Raw genomic sequence first — 16,098 nt, 5'->3', positions numbered from 1 at the left:
TAGGGCAAGGTCATAGAAGCACATGTTCGACCATTACGGCTGCCAAAAGGGAAGCTGGTTCCTTCAATTCCACTTCTCTGGTACTGGGCTTTCAGGTGTGTGCCAGCACACCTGATTGATGTAGTGCTGAGTCTCTAACCCAGGGCTTCCTACATAGTAGACATGGACTCTTCCACAGAACTACATCCCAGCCTAGTCCCTCTTAAGACCTCTTCCAAGCTTGTGGCTTGTCCCAGAAAGTAATGGTATAGTTCTCAGATGTGTAGGCTGCAGAGTGGTGGCAACACGAGCTGCGCTGGTCAAGTAGCAGGACTGAGGGGCAGGCAGGACCCCAGAGCTGCCGGGCAGCTGCTGAGAACACCCATAGTGTGAATTCCCTGGGTGCTGTGTGCTAGATGCTCATCTGTCTCTGTGAGGTGCTGGGGAGCTGTGGCCCCAGGATTTTGTAATTCCCACAGTGACAAGAGGCCACAGGGCTATCTATCTCTGAGACCCGTCCCTTTAGACACAGTCCCCCAGTCTTACAAACAGCGTCATTACAGTGAAAATGGTTCCTGGGGCCCGGTGAGAGCACACCTGATTCCAATCAACCTTGGGCAGGGCTCCTCGGCCGCACTGCCTCTGTCTTCCCAGTCTGAGTGATGGGCAGAGCACAGCTTCTCAAGGGGGCTGGGGATTAATGAGCTGACATTTGAAAACTGCTTGGGAGAGGAATTAGAAGTGCTAAGTATTACTGTTTCTCACGGAAGTCTCAAAATAACCTCGATGAAGCTTCCTAATAAATACCTAAACATGGAGAACGAGCGGGAAATTTCAGTCGTCTGGAGAACATTTGTATCAAGTACTTTTCTCTTGAGCGGATCGGAGGTGCCGGGAGACTTCCGAAAGGCATTCATCTGCCAACTTGGCTCGGCCCACAGAGGATGAGCTGTGGGGTCAGGGAGGCACAGTACCTGCTGGGGATGCACTGGTCCTTCCTCAACTCCAGCCCCACACAGATGCCAATCTGAGAGACTCCCAGCAGCAGTTAGCAGTGGCGGCGGCAGCACTGTGTGTCCCCATGTGGGAGCCCCTTCCCAGGCGTTTTCTGGTTTTCCTAACTATTCCCACCCATAAGGCCTGCTTCATTTTTGAAAATGCTCGACCACAGTGTTCTCCGTTCTTCCTGTCGGGGCAATTCCTTCTCCTGCATCAAGTTAGTCCTTTGCTCTAAACTTCTGCTTCAGCTTCCTTTCCCAGTTTTAGGCAAGAGAGGCAACAGTGATGTGTTTGTCACAGGTTTGTTGGCGATCAATTCATTCTTAAATTGGCTCCATCCCAGGAGGCTCTCCTGTCCTCGGCAGTCGCAGTCCTCTGGGGCTTTGGCCCCCTTGTGTGGTTGAATTTTCCACAGAGCTCTGTACATAGCCCTGCGAGAGGCTAACAGCTGGGGCTCCTGAGACCTTTTGATCATGGCAGGGGGTGGGTGTTGCAACTGGTGGCCCCCATCCTTGAGCACCCCTCCTGTTTCTTCCTGCCCTAATAATTTAAAGAAAATTATCTTGAGTCCTTTGTGTGGCTCATAAATAGTGTTACATCCCCTGCCCTCTCCACGGTTTTAAAAGCCACACTAAGTGCTGAAAGCTGCTGCAGCTGGCTGAGACTGGCAACATGTTTCCATCAAATGCTTTTAGAAACAGGGCTCTGGGAACTGGGATGATGGTTCATCAATAAAATACCTGGCCTGCAAACAAAAGGACGCTGATGGCTGCACATGTGTCTAACTCCAGTGCTAGGGTTGTGGGGTTGAAGAGACAGGCGGATATCAAGAGTTGATTGGCTGGCCAGCCAAGGTGAATCAGTCAGAGACCCTGTCTCAAAAAATAAGGTGGAGAGCCATAGAGGATGGACGACATCCCACCCCTTGACCTCTGGCCTTTGCACATGTATGCCCACACACCCGTGTGAACATCTTTATACACACAAACATATATACATAAATAAAAATGTAAAAGCCTGGGGCATAGTCCATGTTTCTGGAACTGCAGCCCTCAACACATTGCCTGGCATTCCAAACAGCCATTGCAGTCAATCAGGTCAGCTTTCCCCCTGCCTTGGCTGCTTCCCTCCCAGAGGTGGGGGATGGGTAGCAGCCCCTGCAGCCAGTGGATTTTTGTTTGGTGACCAGCACTTTGGGATACTGATCAGTCTTGAACCCTTGGAGGCTATTACCAGTCTGTCCAAGGAAGGAGAGAGCCCTTCATACTGTCCTGTGGAGTCAGGCCAGCCAACCTGACACATGAATGCAGTCTATTAAAGTCAATACTATGTGGTCATTGTCACATTGATCACTTGATCTTAAATTAATGGTGATTGGAGGACAGGGGCCTACTATACTTCAGTGACTCAGAGGAACCTGATCCCTAGGGCTGTCACACACCTTCTACCCTTACCTGTGATGGTCAAGGGCAGTTGCTTGGGTGTCACATGGCTCCAGAGCATTTTGACCCTGTAGTTCCTAATGTTCTCTTAGCTTGTCTTCAGCTCTGTAGCTAGAGAAAAGAGAGAGGGAAAAATACGGATCAAAGCAATTGAACAAGCAATTTAATTAAAACAAAAAATTTAGATGAATTTGACAAAAGTATTCAGGAGGCATCACCACCCCCAAGAAGCAACTACTTTATGGGGAAACTGGGGTTCTCTTGTTTGTTGATAAGTTCCCTTGTTCTCGAGCCCTTATGTTTGATACAGCAAGGGTTTCTAGTGTGTCCTGGCTTAAAGGAAGCATGTGTCTCTGTTGATTTCTGAGGAAGAGAAGTAAATGTATAAGGACTGACTTCCGGCTCCTGCGGTCTTTCACAGGGCATTTAAAGGAACAGCTCCTGACAGTTCACCCGTGGTTACAAGATTTTTCTGCTTCAGAAAGCAAAATACTACAAAAGTTGTACAGCATATATACATGATTTGAGGGGTTGGGGTGAGGCAGATAACATAGTTGGCCGCAGAGGACTGAGGTCTTCATCAGGTTACAGAGTTATGGGGGTGGGGTCAGGGACAAGCCAGTAGGCCCCACACAGGTGTGCTGGGTGGCCTGTCATCCTTGTTTAATTTCCTTCTTCCCTGGTCCCAATTTGAATCAGTGAAATATGTTAGATTGCTCTGCGTTATTTCATTTGCCTGCTTTGTAATTCCTTCTTACCAAAACCAGATGAAAAATACAGCACTAAAGCAAATTGACAGCTCCTGGAATGAGAACACTGTTTCCTTGGAGTGTTGATGTACACGCAAATGAAAGGCAATGCTGCCTGTGGAGTCCTGAAGCAGCCTGAGTCGGTACTCTGTTGCTGCTTTTCTGGGTTAGATGCTGGGCACCGGCCTTTCCTCTCCCTTCTTGTTCCCTTTAGGGAATTACAGGGTTTGGAAACTAGGAAAAACAGTTACTCTGGCAATACTCACTTAAAAAGACCTCATGAGGAGTCTAGATGTTTCCATCCTAAGGGATTCACAGGAAGACTGTGGGGTCCTTAAGTTGACTTTGCCACTTCAAAAGAAGTTTACTGGGCACTTTGGGTATCTCACCCTCAACCCATAGGGGCCAATTAAAAGGTTATAGGTACATACATATGGTTTAGGCCAGGTAACCCAGCTCCCTACCACCAAAAGCCTCTTATTATGACCATTATTAAAAAGCAATCTTCCATTCAAGTTCAGTATATTTGGTAGATGAGATACCAATCTATATATGTATGTATTGTGTATATATATATATATATAAATTATATACTATATATATTAAAGTACTTTTGTGTGCCCTTCACCCAACTTCCCACAATAATGCTATCGTCCATAATCACAGCGTGTTGTAAAAACCAGGAAACAGTGTCAGCAGCACAGCATTGTATCATGAGTTTTCATGTGAGCTGGTGTAGGAGTGTGTGTGCATGCGTGTGTACACAGTTGTGTGAAAAATACTTAACGTTGCTGGGTGTGGTGATGCACACGTTTAATCCTAGTGCTCAGGAGGCAGAGGTAGGCATATCTCTGAGTTCCAGGCTAGCTTGGTCTACAGAGCGAGTTCCAGGAGCCAGAGTTACACTGAGAAACCAGACACGAAAGAAGGGAGGAGAAAGAAAAGGAAGAAACACGTTTATGTGATTATTCTAATAGCCATCATCATACTTAGCACTGTCCTATCACCACACACATACACAAACCCTGTGTCCTATACCCGCCCTGCCCGACTCCTAACCCTAGTAACACAGATTAGAGCTATTCTCATTATAATAATTTTGTCATTCTGCGTGCTATAGAAATAGGATCATTCAACCTTTAATACTATTTTTTTTTCTCATCAGCATGACTTCCTCCAGGAGGCACATGCAAGTTTTGTACTGTGGTTCATGTGTTTCTTTTTCTCTTGAGGAGCATTCCATTTTAGGATGTGCCACAATCCCATTCCCTCTGTGCTTCTGAAATACAGCATATTTGCATCCGTGCAGCACAGTTCATAAAGCCCAGGTCAGAGTGTGTAGTTAAACTTCCTTCATCCATACTGATTTCACTAGATCAGACTGTGTGGTCATCAATACAAAGTCTGTTAGTCCATGACACATCCTTTATCTAACAGATATTTGTGAGCATCTCTGGTGCTGGTGTTGGTGCTGGGCTGCTTAATGGCAGTAACAGAACGTTGGCCAAATGCTTTCCTGGACCTTCCATCAGTAATTTCTACTTCGTAAGGCAGATGGGAAGATAAAAAAAAAACCGATCATTGTTTTCTTTTCACTCAAGGAAACTAGCCACCCTGCATAGTCTTCCCAAGAATGCATGGGGCAGGGTGGGGGAGTAAAATTTGAACTCCAGACTTTAAGGCCACACTGGGTTCCTATCTCTGTCCTTACCTATAGCCGCAGAATCACTGAGAGCTGGTTTGCTCCTGGAAGGTGAGGAGTGGACTGGACTCCTATGTTTGTACTCTTGCCTGCCTTGGAGAAGTTATGATCCTCTCTAAGTAGGGAGTCGCTTTCCCAAGTGCTGGCCCCTTAGCCCTAGCTGCATTTGAACTTTGTGCTGGGCAGCATTGGGTTAGCCATCATCATCTGAAGATGTTTGGGGGATTTTAAAGCAACAGTGTACAATGTCTTTGAAAATAGTCACCCAGAACTTCACTCGGCTAATTTTAGACAAGGTTTGGGGTCAGCATTAGGAGTCAGTGACCCTTAGGGTCTTTGGCCCAAGACTCTGGGGTGACTTTGCGACCAGGGAGATTGACTGGCCTAAAGGACAGGAAGCTGTAACCCATTCCATTAAGACCCAGGGAGGGTTTGGGGATGAGCAACGCTTAGGGCTCTCACTCAGGTACCTGATGCCCTCCAGTTCTCAGAATTCTGCCTCCAGCCAACACTGACTGGGCTCTGGAGCCAAGGAAGGTGCTGTTTGGGGCATCTAAGTGCTCCCACTGCTGAGTCCAGATCTATCAGCTCGTGGGGAGGGGAGAGGTGCTCCGCCTCTGTAGAGCTGAGAAGGATGAAGACATTCCTAGAGAAGAGGGTTACCACCATGGGAGTGGAGCTGTGACCCCTGGGTCACCTCTGATGTGATTCCAAAGCCTGCAGTTCTGAAGAGATGTAGGTTCTTCTCATCTCCCAGTTATCCAGTCCTCCCAAGATCAGGCTGAATTTATTATCAGACTGGCAAGCTGGTAGAGTGTCGGGGGCCCACTCAGAGCCTGTGGCAATTCTTTTGTTTGCTCCCTGTAGTCAAGGCAAGGGGATGACTCTGGAATCCTATGGGACCAGAGTCTGCCTCCCATCCAGCCCACAGGAAGGAAGGCCCAGGGAGGTCTAGTGGCTTAAGGTATCAGAAAGCCTCAGGGTCATTTGGTGTCCACATTCCTTCCATTTATGCTGTGCAGCTAACTCTGTTGAGCAGATAGAGAAGACTCAATAAATACTGGTTTAATGAATACATTCTGGCCACCTTGGCTAAGCGCTCACCTCCCTGTTTCCTCATCCTCTCCTGCCTGTAAAGGAGCAGAGTAGAGTGACACTTAATGTTAACAGGAGTCTCTTGCTGATGCAGACAGGCCCTAGTCCCACCATCAAGCCATGTAGCTTCCCTCCCTGTTCTGCAGGCAGAAAGAAGTGGCACATGGCCCGAGGGATTGGAACCACAGATTGGAACCTGGACTTCTCAAGCCTGCAAAATGCCTCCCCCCCCCTCTTTCTTCCCTGAGCGGATGGCTGCAGCCACGCTTGTCACCGTCCGAGATTGCATTGGCCACAGGAGATGTGGATGATTTTTCCATTTGGTCCTGATGTTTATTTCATGCCCATCAATATCAGCCCGTATTAGGACAGATGAGGTTCTTATTTACAGGCTGTGCATTTTCACACTTGGTAATTATAAACCCTTCCCCTGTTCGGTCAGAGTCATGCGGATCCATTTTGGCAATTAGCAGTTTAGTATTTGTTTAATGGGGATGCAAGAGACTGTTACAGCACATCAACGCTCCCCTAATGACTGGCCTCTCTCCTGGAGCTGGCAGGTTTGGGCCTTTTTCACGGTAGGTGAGGCCTGATGGGAGAGGCTGGAGACAGGGAGAAAGGAACATTCAGTAGCCTGCTTGCCACTCCCCTCCCCCAGAGCCCACTTGCATGCATGCATGCATGCACACACACTCAGCAGCCAGCCCTGAAAACGGGTACTGGATTACCAGAGCACAGCAGCCGCCACTCGAAGGAACGTCACACAAGAGGCCGTTAGGCCAGATGCCATTTCCATGTGACAGCTGTCAGCCTGCAGGATCCAACTGCTTCTCCTCCAGCAGCTCATGCTCAACCTCCCTCTCCTCACCTCCCTTCCTTCACCTCTTCTCCACGCCCTGACTCAGATCTCCCTAGAGAACACCTCCTGCCCCCTCCCTGGGTGCCTGGGTGGTGCTGGAGATGAGGTCTTTGTCCACACAGCTGACAGGAAGCCCTAACTCCAACCAGAGTCTCAGTGGGCAGACTCCTGCTGTCCCTGCACTCTCAGGATGGATCCTCCTGTGACTGTTCCCCCAGGGGCACGCTGATCCTGTTAGGGGCTGTTCTTTGGTGTGACCCACTTTTCAGTGGGTATGTATGTGTATTCGTGTTCATGGTACAGCAAGAAGGGCAATGAACTGGGCCAGCTTCACTTAGGATGTGTATATTCTGAACTAGGGACTTGGTGGCTACAGTGCAAGCCTTCCTGCCCCCCTAGGGTATGGGGCATGGTATGTATTTGTAGGTCTCTCTTTACCCTGTAGACTGTCACAGGCTGATCCCTGGATTGACTTCCCAGGACTCCCGCCCAGTTCCGACTCTCGCGCTGGGACCCTGGAGGAGCCCAGTGTTCAGTTTTTAGAATCTTGCCTGTCTCAAACAAAGAAACCCTATGTTCTCCTACCTCAACTCTTCAGTTGTCCCCTACTTCCCACCCGTCTCTTTAAGCCCTTTAAGGTGACCTAATCACCTCTGACTGTTCAGGGAGCTTTTAAGGTAGTATTTGTTAGTTCATCCAGAAGACAGCAGCACCACCCTAAGCTCTAGGAACTTAAGAAAATGGAACAGTGAAAGGAAACTAGAGCTGAGGGGCGAACCCAGTTTCAAATCCTGACTCCACTCTCTATTATGTGTGCTATGCCAGGCAAGTCACTTAAGTGTCAGCAACTCTAGTTTCTTCATCCTATAAAATGGGTTATGATAGTATCTACTGCAGAGCTACTACTGCAAGAACTAAATAAGCTCTGTGAATTTCCCCGTAAGTATAAATGGTCACTATTGCAACCTTCACTGGTCATCTTTATTTGGGGGTGGGTTTCATAAATAGAATCTGCATTCAGACCAGCTGAACAAGGAGGCCCTTGCCTGCAGAAAAAATGCCTCAAGCCAGGGAAGGGTTATCTAGGAAACCTCATAGCCTTCAGGACCCCAGATAGAAATCCCTTTGTTGAATTTGTAACTCCTATCTGATGAACCTTGGAGTTTGGTTTTTATGTAAGTAAAATGGAAAAGTGAGATGATTCCACGAGGGTTAAAAACACAAAAGTAAGAAAAATGGGACTGTAGAACACAGTCCTGCTTGCGAAGGTAGTCCATTCTAGCCAAAACACTTAGTTAGCCTTCAGTGAAGCATTTGGGGAATACACTTAGTGCTTGTGAACTGAATGCTAAAGATGTGACTAAACCAGCAAATTTTATGTTACATGTATTTTTACCACATTTTAGAAAAAGGATCTAGAAGAAACCAAGAAATCTCTTTTCCTGCTATTCAGTGGAGACAGGAGTGTGAATCAAAACAAGCCGGGGGCTGGTGTAAGCTGGAGTGTTGGACTTCTGGAATTAAATGGGCAGTATCTGGCAGCAGTGGCCAGAACAGAAGTCCTGAGGTCACCTTCGTTGCTGGAACTTTCCAGGGTGAACGCACAGACAAGTGGCAGAGAGTTCTTGACTGCAGCTGGGGAGGCAGGAACCTAGACGGGCACAGAGAATTGATGATAATCTCTTTCTCATGTGCTGATACGAAGACCAAGACTATGATAACTCTGGAAATATGAGGGGGAGGAGGAAGCTTTGTTTCATTAGGTTGTCTTTAAAGTTCAGGGTTCAGGGCTGGGGATTTAACAGTCGTTGAGAGTGCTTGTCTAGCATGCAGCAGGTTCCGTCCTAATGAACTAGGAGTGGTGTCGGAGGCCTCTAAGACCAGCACTCAGAAAGTAGAAGGATCAAGAACTCATGATCATCCTGGGCTCCATAAGTGTTTAAAACCAGCCTAGGCTGGTGAGACACTCACTGTTCTAGGCTCTAGATTCCATTGTTGGTCCTTCTGGCCACTTCAGAGTCCTGATTTTCTTAGACTGAAACCAGAACAAGAAGCGGGGCACATGCTTGTCCCTGTGTCCAGCATCCCACCTCTGGGCAGCTCAAGGCCAACTAATGCCAGCTAGCTTACTTTTAAGACACCTACTGTGAGGAAGGCTTCTCCCACTGCATTTAACCATTTAGAACAGTGGTTTTCTGCCTTTAAGAACACAGATCACTAGGAGCCTACAGGCCTTCTGCAAGGTCCCCTGTAGAGTGAGGGTGTGGCCTAGGCAACCTTAACAGGCCATAGGGAGTGGCTTAGGCAACAGGTGTTTGAACAGCCCTTTGGGGTGTTACTGGGAGCATCAGTCAAGGCTGAAACCATTGATGCAAATTGCAGCATGGATTTAATGGGATTTTCCTGGCTGCTCCCTCTTCAGCCTGCTCTCTCTGTCCGTGGTTAATGTAGACACCGCTGCCCCCTTTGTGTACTGAGTGTGTAGTAAGTTCAGCAACAGAAAACAACATGGTTGCCTTAGGTTTATGGCAGGAACCACTTTAGTCTAGACTGTGGTTGGAGCAGAAGTGACCCACACTTGACATAGCACAGGTTCTGGCCCATGTCCTACCTAGGTGGTCTTGCCACAGCAAACAGCTTCAGTGCCTATAATTTATAGAGTGTAGTAAGGCCTCTAAGCCCTATGTGCTATCATATTGCACTATCATATCCCTGTGTTGATGTAAGCATCCTTGAAGCATCCGTGTGGGAACAGGAAGAGAAGAAGGCTAAGGCGTTGGAAGAGTGGAGTTCTCTCCTCACCCTTCTTTTCCTCCTTGAATCTGGCCAATTGCTTTAAGGACCATTTGAAGTGTGGTTTCCTGCTTTGTTCTTGATAGTATGATGTGGGGGGGGGGTGCCGGTGTCCCAGGAGGAGTAGGAGGTGTGTTGACCACAGCAAAGCTCTGGAACAGCCTCACAGAACAGTTTTCAAAGGGAAACAGTTTGCAGTGGGGAATTTGATGCTCCCAGATGTTTTAATCTCTGTTCTATCGTCCCTCCCCCACCCCACATCCTCTGTAGCCTGCCCTCTGCATCCTCTGTCGAATCCTTACCCTTGGATCTTAGAAGCCATCTCAACAATTCCCTCCTTTGTCAACTGCTACCAAGGGACAGAGAGGGGAGGTACCTTAAACTCCCTGAGACACTGCGACTCTGGGATGAGAACCTGGGTCCTCCCAGGGCTCTGAGCAGCACTACCAGTCTTGAGCATCTGCTCCTGGCTCCTGCTGAGTCAATACCAGAAACTCCTTTATCTTTAGCCCTCTCCTGGGAACAAGTTTTCTGTGTCCTCAAATCAGATCGCCTTTTCTCACCTGCTCTCCACCCCGGGAAGCAATTCTGCCAAGTTCTGGGCAGAATAAGCAGTCCAGAGGACTGAGGTCAGCTAACCAGACAAAGAAAACTTGTGACTTCCCCTTGCATGGGCATCTTTGTATTGTGACTTTAAAGGTTTCTTGTTCTGCCACCATGAGCTGGGACTAGTAAAGTCTGAACTTTGGGTACAGTCAACCCCATCTGACCACTTCAGAATCACCCAGCAAAACTATCTGGCTCATATGAAATCTTTGAGGTATTTGAAAGAGGGTTTGCTCATTCATTAAAGAAATTGGGATTAGCTGGGCGTTGGTGGCGCACGCCTTTAATCCCAGCACTTGGGAGGCAGAGGCAGGTGAATCTCCATGAGTTCAAGAGCAGCCCAGTTTACAGAGCAAGTTCCAAGACAGGCTCCAAGTTCTCCACAGAGAAACTCTGTCTAGAAAAGCAAAACAAAACAAAAAAGAAAGGAAAAGAAAAAAGAAATCAGGGTTACAGAGGCTTCCTCTGCTGACTTTGAGTAATTATTGCTGAGTGTTCGTGGTGCTCATTTGGTGAGGGACATGTTGCCATCTTCTCTTGGCCTTTCTAGGACACAGGGCTTCACCCTTGCTGCTGGGATAAAACTTAGAAGAAGAGGTCCTCACACACCCTAATCCCCATGTCCATCTGAAAGGCTCCATTACACTGTGGAACCTGATGGTTTAATACTTGACCCTCCGTTCAACATTCCCCTTCTGCCTTTTCTCCTGCCTTTGTTTGCTCTTTGGTGTTATTTAAAAGTTTATCTTCCTAATGTGAGGTGTTCTTTTTCAGCTATTTATTAGAACAGGGATTATGTATGCCTTATGTAGTGCCACAGGAATGCTGTGTGACGAACTGCAGAACCTCAGTGGCAGACAGTAGCTGCTGTCTAGGGTACTTAGGGAGAAGTTTACCGATCTTACTGGTCTCAGCTGTAGAAAACAGAGAAGGTTGTCCTGTACTCTGTGTGCCTCATCCTTTGGTAGGCCAGCCCAGGCATGCCCCTCTTGTGGCGATGGCCAAGGTCCAAAGAGAGCAAGTGGAAACATGCTGAGTTGCTCCAGGCCAGACCCCTAGCCAGTACACACTTCTCTCCAGCTCTCCAGTTTTATTGGTCAGGTCGTATTCAAAGGGATGGAGAAATAGGCTTCTCTTTGGGGAGAGGAACTACAAATTTACTGGGTGTCAGGTCATTAATGTGTCCTGTCCAACAGAGCTGTGGGACCCACCTCGTGTTTGTATGTAGGCCGATGTTTTGCAAGTGGGAAGTGCCTGATAGATGCCTCATGTATAGAAATGAAGTTGCCACTAGCTAGATTTTTAGGATAAGGTTGGGTTGACCGCCAGATGTGGAATGTTAGCAAGTGATTATCTGTTATGAGGAAAGTTTGCATCCTGCAGGCTGACACTGGATTCATTCTGTATTGGTGCAAGGGCAGGTTGATTGACATTAGGAAATCATTCTGGTCATCTTTTCCACTACTGGTTTCACTATGATGTTAGATGGTCAGTGGCCAAGAGAATAGGCACAAGTAGAGGAGGGACCACTGGCTCTTCAGCAGGTTCTCTAGGGGATTTTCATCACATGTGTTGGATATGAATATACTTTAGAGGAGAAAACAACCTCTGGCAACAGCCTTTAACCTCTTTGTTCTAGGCTGTCACTGTTTACAATAGGGCAGGGAGAGAGGCCACAGGCCAGTAGGAGACCTGTGGCATCTGGGACCTTAGTATGTGCACAAATCCTGAGGTCCCCTACGGGGTCTATGGGTCAACCACCTCTGCAAGAATCTGATATGTATAATGGTCCAAGAGACCATCAGTGCTGTTCTCCTTCCATTGGTATCCATACCTTGCTGAGGGAGATTTCCTGGAACCTTCCATAGCCAGAAACACAATGCTAGAACCTTCCAGACTCAAGTCAGACGGTGTCCCTTCCCAACTCTTTAACTTGAAATCTCCATGACCTTGCTTTCTGGTTCCTAAAGATGGGCCACTCAGGAAGACAGGGTTCCAGGTGAACCAGCCCTTGAGCCATTACTAGAGACTTCTCATGGTTGGAATAAGCTTTTTTCCCAAACAGACTAGGCTCACACCAGAGCATGGAATAAAGCCACCTAAGGTTGAGACACCTAGTCTTCTCCCCGCTCCTCTCAAGGGATTCACAACACTAGTTAGGCCCGCAGATGCTGTCTCCAGAGCAAGGAAATCTGTGAGGTAACATACAAAGACATTGCCCATACAAAATGTTGATTATAAGGTCCAGGACCATGTTCCTCAAGGAGTATTTCACAGGGTTAATGATGTCTTCTTCCTGAGATCAGAAAAAAAAACAACAGCTTCTAGCCCCCAAGGCCACACCCATCCCTTCTCAGCCCTCCCTGGAGGCCTATGACTGCACAACTCATTTGTGCCAGTTTCAGGTGCGCACTTATGTACAGGGGCTCCCTCGGGACAGAGAGGCCAAGATTGCTACCAGTTAGCTGGCTCTGGCACCGACACCAGTCCTCTCAACTGTGTCCCTCATTTCTCCTTGACAGAGACTTGCACAAGCCGCTTCTGTTTGATTCTCCTAGAACCGTGAGAAACAGGCCCGTATGTGAGCCTCGGTTTTCATTCTATTCAGTCTTTGTGTATTCAAATTCTCCTGGTTTCAGCTCTTGCTGTTCTGCCAGATTTCCATAGCACTGATGGCTTCTCTGAATTAATAAGTGTTTTGCAACCACTGAAAAGTCCCCCTCCCAGCCCCCAGCACTGGGACTTATCCATATTGATTGCTCCCCCCTTTCTCTTTCTCTTCAGCTACTTCTTAGATGTTGTATTTTGTAAAGTGTTAATAGAATTTTTCTTGCACCCTGACACTTTATCTATTCAGGAGGTCTCCGAAAGTCCCATTGTACAGCTGGACTGCAGGGGAAAGAGCCCTGTTCTCTACAACAATGCTTGCCCCTAACACACACAGAGATTTACAGATCCTCCCCCACACTCACCAGGCTGTGGAGGCTACAGAAGAAAGCAGGCAAACTTAGCAAGGAGAAGTGGGGAGCCAATTACAATTGCTGAAAGACTCGTTTTTTTTTTTTTTAAAAAAAAATAATTCAAAATATTTATTTCCTACGGGGATATGAATTTCAGTACCAAAACATGGTCAACCCAGGAGGAAGGCTGTTTTCCTCACTGTTAGGCATTTTCAGTTCAAAATCAGGATTTGGCAAACATCTCAGAAAATGCAGAGATGGGTGCAAAGAAGCAGATGCAGCGTTTACCTGCGCTCTCCGCAGGCCTTACCCCCAACCCACACCCACACCCCAGGCATCTGAAGTCTTCTGGCATCCCAAGGTCTGAGTCTGAGCTGCCATATGCTGGAGTGTGACTGCTCTGTGTACAAACACACGGGTTGATCTTATGACGGTTTGCATGGGTGGTGCACGGGAGGCGTATGGCCTCAGCAGGTGTCTGGGGGACTCATGAAGCCTGCCAAGGCATGGGGTCCAGGAACAGCCCAGGGAAGGAGGTCCTCCCTGTTTAAGTGATCTCCAACTAGCATTACCTCTCCTGCCAGCTGGTGCCTGGGAGAAAGTGGGGGCAGCTCCCTGCTGGAGGAGTCACCAGGCAAGGCTACCCTCCCCATAGCAAATGACTGCAGGGGTGGGGGCACCAGAAGGGGAAGGCCCCAGGAGCCTGTTTGTTCAGCCTGGGGTTGCTTAGCAACAAGGGGGGGCCCTGCCTCCAGAAGGGATTTTTGAGTGAGGCAGAGCTCTTCCAGACTGCCTTGCGCACCTCTCCCATTCTTGCCTGGACTTCGCCCTTCCCGCTATTGTATGTGATAGGGTTTAGAAAAATATATTCAGTTTGTCCAGAGGCACTGTTTTAAACCTCATTTCATTGTTTCACCCAGGAGGAGTGAGAAATGAATAGCCTGGGATTCCTCTTCGGGTGCCTTAGCTAAACATCCCCCCCCCCAAGCTTGCTTGTGAGCTTTTGAGCACAAGAGAGTGCTGAGTGAGATCTTTGCAGCCACATAGACACACCCAGACTGCTCCAAGCACAGTTTTCTGGCTATCAGTTTGTGTAGCCGTGTGGCTTGGGTTGCATTTCTGCCTCCAATGTTAGGTGCAAACTGTATGAAGAGAGCAGCCACTTCACCCCGGTGAAACAAGTGTTCTCGGGGATAAAGATGTGTCTTATGGCCTGAAGGATTAGATCTACAAATAAGAGGAGTGGGTTCTGAAGCCGTATCTAGTTCGTCAGATGTTTCTTAAGATCCGTGTGGCATCCTGCTGCTAGAAATGTACAAGAGTTGCAGGGTACGAGAGAAGAAAGACAACCGCCCAGGATCCTTTTCTGGAATGCCTTGGAAGAACCCTAGCATGTGCATCAGTGTGCTGAGGCTGCCATAGCAAAGTACCACAAGCTGCAGAGTTTCAACATCCAGAGTAGTTTTTTCTCATGTTTGTTGATTCTGGAATCCAGAAGTCCAAGATTGAGGTGAGGCAGGGTTGGTTTCTCCTGAGGCCCTGTTGGCCTGTGGTTTCCCAGTCCTGTGTGTCTGTGAGACACCATTCATCTTATTAGGCCCACCCTAATGACCTCATCTTTATTTTGTCGCTGCTTTAAAGATCCAGTCTTGGGTGGAGAGATGGTTTGCCGACTAAGAGCACTTAATGCTTTCACAGAGGACCCAAGGCAGATTCCCCAGCACCCATGTTAGGCAGCTCTAAACCCCTTGTAACTCCAGTTCCTAAGGATCCAACACCCCCCTCTTGGTTTCCACAGGCACCTGCACACATATTGCACACATACACAGACACAGGTACATACACATAAATAAAAATTTAAAAGACCAAGTCACCTATACAATGCTAGGAATTACGACTTCAGTCAGTGAGCGTAAGAGAGACCAGTCCGGCCAGTCAGGATGAGAATGCTAAGTCTGTTGTTTGTGACTGAATAAGCTACATATACATCAGAAGGGAAGTAAGCCAGGGTCTCTTGCTCCATGGAATACTGACCAGCTGTCATGATGTAGTGACCCGGGTGGGATTTGCTATGTAGTAATGTCGTTTGTACAACAGAAAAGAACAACAACAAAAAGTTCCACACATAATACAATATAAACAATTCTAAAAGAAGTGTGGATTTGCCAGGTGTTGGTGGTGCACGCCTTTAATCCCAGCACTCGGGAGGCAGAGGCAGGTGGATCTCTGTGAGTTTGAGGCCAGCCTGGTCTCCAGAGCGAGTGCCAGGATAGGCTCCAAAGCTACACAGAGAAACCCTGTCTCGAAAAACCAAAAAAAAAAAAAAAACCAAAAAAAAGAAGTGTGGATTTCTTTTTATTATATGGGGGGGGGGCAGTGTATTTGTTTGTGAGTTCAGGGGCCCATAGAATGCCCCCCCCCACACACACACACAAATTCTAAAGGAAACTACATCGTATATTAACTAAGGTTATGCCAAGTAGAGGGTTTTGGTTTTTTTTGTTGTTGTTTTTTCCCCCTTTTACAAATATTCTCTACTTAAGCAACTATTTCTTTGGTAATGGAAACCCCCCACACACCACCACACAATCTGTGTTTGTAATGTTGGTAATGGAGACCACCTCCCTCACCCCACACAGTCTGTTTGTAATGTTCTCTGTGTTTCATGAAAAGTCCTGAAGCAGCTTGTCTTCTGTGTTGCAGGTGGAGGATGCGATGCTGATGTTTGACAAAACTACCAACAGGCACAGAGGTAAGATGGCCCCGGGATAAGAAAACTGCCCCTTCATTCTTTCCTGGTCTTCAGCACGTCTCATCTCCCATCCCAATGGCAAAAGATATGAGGATGGTGCAGAATCCAGCAAGTGGACATAACCATCCGTCAAAGGGCTATATATTAATAATAGAGGGATGC

The 16,098-nt window shown here is 47.7% G+C and overlaps 1 protein-coding gene across 1 annotated transcript in view; it reads left to right on the top strand.

The window, feature by feature from the left end:
* Positions 1 to 16,098, top strand: part of Msi2 (musashi RNA binding protein 2) — a 367,643-nt gene that overhangs the window by 217,645 nt on the left and 133,900 nt on the right. Inside the window, 1 exon segment of the mRNA XM_035447710.1 lies at positions 15,888 to 15,936. Within this exon segment, the coding sequence (XP_035303601.1) occupies positions 15,888 to 15,936 (49 nt within the window).

The sequence above is a fragment of the Cricetulus griseus genome, chromosome 7, assembly GCF_003668045.3.
Source record: "Cricetulus griseus strain 17A/GY chromosome 7, alternate assembly CriGri-PICRH-1.0, whole genome shotgun sequence".
Taxonomy (NCBI): domain Eukaryota; kingdom Metazoa; phylum Chordata; class Mammalia; order Rodentia; family Cricetidae; genus Cricetulus; species Cricetulus griseus.
The sequence above is the reverse complement of the archived record's forward strand: the minus strand, read 5'-3'. Positions and strand labels throughout refer to the sequence as shown.